This window comes from Aplysia californica, unplaced genomic scaffold (assembly GCF_000002075.1).
Source record: "Aplysia californica isolate F4 #8 unplaced genomic scaffold, AplCal3.0 scaffold00630, whole genome shotgun sequence".
NCBI lineage: Eukaryota > Metazoa > Mollusca > Gastropoda > Aplysiida > Aplysiidae > Aplysia > Aplysia californica.
The window spans coordinates 183,544-187,811 of NW_004797900.1; the positions used below are offsets into that span (position 1 = coordinate 183,544).

Below are 4,268 nucleotides of genomic sequence, written 5' to 3' on the forward strand. Positions count from 1 at the left end.
TGGCTACAGCCATCACCACAGGCTCCGTCAGTTTGATGGCGAATGTGGACGCGGCCTGAAACACGCAGGATGAAGAAAGTGTGCTTTTCGTTTTTAGTCTTCGTAAAGTTTATACGGCGCTCGCAACTGCATAAGGTCATAATATGAGCGCCAAGGGGTGGATGTCAACAGAGAAGTCCAAACGGGGAATCAGGCTTACTCGGCTCACCTCTCTAGCCTCAGCAGCACAAAGTCTGCTTCGACTATCAAAGCACACAGGAAATAGCAGTTCACAAGAGTGACAAACATACAAAAGAATTAGAGGAAAAATGGCGATAGTAAGGGTTAGGGAAAAAAGCAGCACTTCCCTGTAAGCAGTTCAGGCACAGTTATGAGCATGGCATTGATGAATCAGCCCATTTACAATTCTACTGTGCATAAGAATATGTTAGGGAATAGCCAAAAGACACTTCAGTCAGTAGCACCGCCCAGGGGGTGCTTTGTGTTAGTGTGTTGTGGTGTGGCGTGGGTCGCCCTGTATGCTCAATCATGTTCGTGGCGTGGCGTAGCGTGGCAAGGTGTGGTGTGGTGTGGTGTCGGTGTGGCGTGGCTTGGTGTGGCTTGGCGTGGCATGGTGTGGTATAAGGGGGCATGGGTGTGGCGTGGAGTGGCATGTTTTTGTCTAAGGTTGCGGTGTGGTGTGGAGTGGTTAAGCAAGCGGGGGCATGACGTGGCGTAGCGTGGCGTGGCTTGGTGCGGTATAAAGGGTGGAGTGTGGTGTGGTTTGGTGTGGCGTGGTGTGGCGTGGTTTAAGGGAGCGTGGAGTGGTTTAAGGGAGCTTGGCGTGGTGCGACGAGGTGATATACGAACACACGATATCATTTTATTATAGTGTGGTGTTATTCTTTACCTAAAGTAAAGCATTTCTGGACAACCTGGAAGCCAACATGTGCCCAGACACGTTCACACTCTCACCTGAATGTAGACCATGCTGTAGTTTGTGGTCAGCGTTGCTAGGAGATGTGACGTCACAATGACCACGCTGACGCGTACGTCAGAGTCACATGAGTCCAGCACAGGGTTCCGGACCATCAACAAACACACACAACACTGGTGGGGGGGGGGGGGGCAACGTGAAACTTTAATAATAATGATTATAATAGTAATATAATAATAATAATAATAATAATAATAATAATAATAATAGTAATAATGATAATAATAACAATAATATTAATAATAATAATAATAATGATATTAATAATAATAATAATAATAATAATAATAATAATAATAATAATAATAATAGTAATAATGATAATAATAACAATAATATTAATAATAATAATAATAATGATATTAATAATAATAATAATAATTATTATTATTATAATGATGATAATGATGCTGATAATAATAGTAATAATAATAATAATAATAATAGTAATAATAATAATAATGATGATAATAATAATAATAATAATAATAATAATAATAATAACAATAATAATAATAATAATAATAATAATAATAATAATAATAATAATAATAATAACATCTGTCACTAGAAAGTAATATACACAGAACAGGAGTGGGTCATTTTGGAATAGGGTAGATGGATGTTTGACAGGAAATAAGTTACAAACCACACCAGAGCATCCGCCAGCCACCCAAATTAGTGCAGGTTGTAGAGCGAAAAAAACGTGCTTTGGGCTTAAAATACCGTTGATGACATTTGACCTTTTAATGAAAGTTCATATATCAAAGTTAAAAAAACAACAAACCCAAACAAACGTATGCATCAAAGGCAAAATAAAGCTGCTGAAAGTAATTTAAAAAAGGCTTTGAATGCATTAACCCCCAACAAAAATGAGAGATAAAACATGAAGAAAAGTGAAAAAAAGTGTTCGTTTGGGCTGCAGGTACTGAGTCTGTGTTTGTGGAAAGCCCAAGGCAAGCGCGTACCATTTGAAAGGCCAGACTTTCCCCTACATTTTATTCCAAGCATCACCTTTTAGCCAATGAGATGAGCAAATTTACATAATTGCGTATCTGTTTATAAAAACGTCGCACTTTAGGCTTGCCCTAACTTGTCCTAGTGGCGTCGGGGCCTAGTGGTTAGGCTACCGGACTCGTCATCGTGAGATTGCGGGTTCGGGGGTTCGAGCCTCAGCTCGGTCCGGCGTTGTGTCCTTGGGAAAGGTACATGTACTTTACACGAACTTCCCATTTGGCTCAGTCCTTTCAGAGACAGACGTTAAACTCGGAGGTGTCGCCCCTTAAATAACCTAATAGTGTTGATAGGGGTGTTAAACCTATACCATTTCACCATTTATAACGTGCCCTAACTCTGATACGGTCGCTTTTAAGGACAGGCGCGCTAACCCAGATGTCGGGGGTTCCAGAAATCTTGACCTACACCAAAAGTGGGCATTGCCCTACCTATAGGAGAAGTTTGGTTTCATTGGTGGGTATGTTTATTTGGTTATAGAGAAAACTCTCCTTGCCTTTTTAAGAAACTGAACAAGGGGCAAAAACTTTACCTTCAATTTTCTCGAAACAGCATTTTTCGGGATCGCCCCCTTGTGCTTAAAAGCGACCATACCCTCTCTGTGATAAGTGTGGACTACGGAACACTAGTATTAGTCTTCTGTGGTGTGGACTCCCCGTTTTACCTGCACGAGAGTAAGAAAGAGCGCCAACAAGAAAGGCTCCAGGTTTCCCTGCAGAGAGCGGGAACCGAAGATGTCGAGATGAGTCTCGGTGAGGAAGCTCTTGGCCAGTTGGTGGCACAGGAATGACGTCACTGTCCAGGCCAGGAACACGAGAGCAACGCGCGTGGCAGACAGACCAGTGGGGGAGGGGGAGGAGGAGGAGGAGGAGGGGGAGGAGGAGGGCGATGTGGAAGTCATCTCCGATGCAGGTTAGATGAGTTCTTGAGGACTGCTGGAAAATAAAGAAACCGACAAAAACCATCAATACTGTACCAGATCTTCCGCCTATCAAATAACGTACCTGTGCCGAGTGCCAAAACCAACAGCGCGGTCAGAAATTCGTGGTGCAACTTATCCTCAAATTTCTTTTTAACGAGTGAGTCAATGTTACCCACACTTTGCACAGCAGTTTGTATCAATTTGTCTTAGCTTACTCATATTTTTCCATAACAGTTGAGGCTAGATTAAAAAAACGTTTCTGCATACATTTATACAAGATACTACAAATCGCCTTCACACGGAAAATGGAAGTGTTCACGGGCACTTCCCGCTTCTCACACACATTTTTCATACGCATATATGGCCTACGTCACAGCTCACCAATGACACTTTTTAGTGGCAAAACTAGTTACAAGAAATTAATTTTATAGTGAACACTTGTTTGCACTCAAAAGTTCTCCAAACATGCGTTCAATAAGCAGAGTATCACGATCAGAAAAACATGGCGGACCTGCCTTTAAAAAGGATAGTGTCCCAGCCGTTGGCCAAAACCTTTTGGTCGCTTTTAAGCACAAGGAGGCTATCCTGAAATATGCTGTTTTGAGAAAATTTAAAGTAAAATTTTTGCCCCTAGTTCAGTTTCTTTAAAAGACAAGGGGAGTTTTCTCTACAACCAAACAAATATACACACCAATGAAACCAAACTTCTCCTATAAGTAGGACAATGCCCACTTTTGGTGTAAGTCAAGATGTCTGGAAACCCCCGAAATCTGGGTTAGCCCGCTTGTCCTTGAAAGCGACCTTATATTCTGTAGAAACCACCCACTGGGATTTTTTAAATTAGTATTTATTAAGGAATTTTATAGAATAGAGGTAACAGGTGTTGACAAAAATATTGATCTGCTAAGACAAATTGGTACAAATCACTGAAAAAACCTGTTCGATAGTTGAGGAGATATTTGACAATAAGTTGCGACACGAATTTTTGACCGCACTATAGACTTAGTTCTTGTACAAAGTGGGCAGATCTAGGCCTAGAGGGAGGGTTTCTCTGGTGGGATTTGCTCCTTTCCTATCAAATATCTAATATCATCTTCATCTGTCATCCTTCTTTTCTTTATATGTTTCTCTCTAGTGACAGATCTAATCTTTGGCACTCATTGACCTAATCCTAATTGTGTTGCAAATGTCGTAAAACTCGTACCACCGCTAGACTAGATTAAAGATGTACAAACAATTAGTTAGATGCAACACCCAGCGTCAAGTAGCTCAGAAAGGTCAAGGATATTTTCGTTGCGGAGGTCTCTCTCTTTCTCTCTCTCTCTCTCTCTCCCTCTCTCTCTCTCTCTCTCTCTT

At 41.3% G+C, this 4,268-nt stretch overlaps 1 protein-coding gene across 1 annotated transcript in view; it reads right to left on the reverse strand.

Annotated features, from left to right (window-relative positions):
- LOC101863844 overlaps positions 1-2,855 on the reverse strand; it is a gene marked incomplete at its 5' end in the record, with an annotated part of 8,070 nt that extends 5,215 nt beyond the window's left edge. The window contains 3 exon segments of the mRNA XM_013087734.2: positions 1-55; positions 955-1,089; positions 2,655-2,855. Of these exon segments, the coding sequence (XP_012943188.1) occupies positions 1-55; positions 955-1,089; positions 2,655-2,855 (391 nt within the window).
- Positions 2,856-4,268: the final 1,413 nt, after the last annotated feature.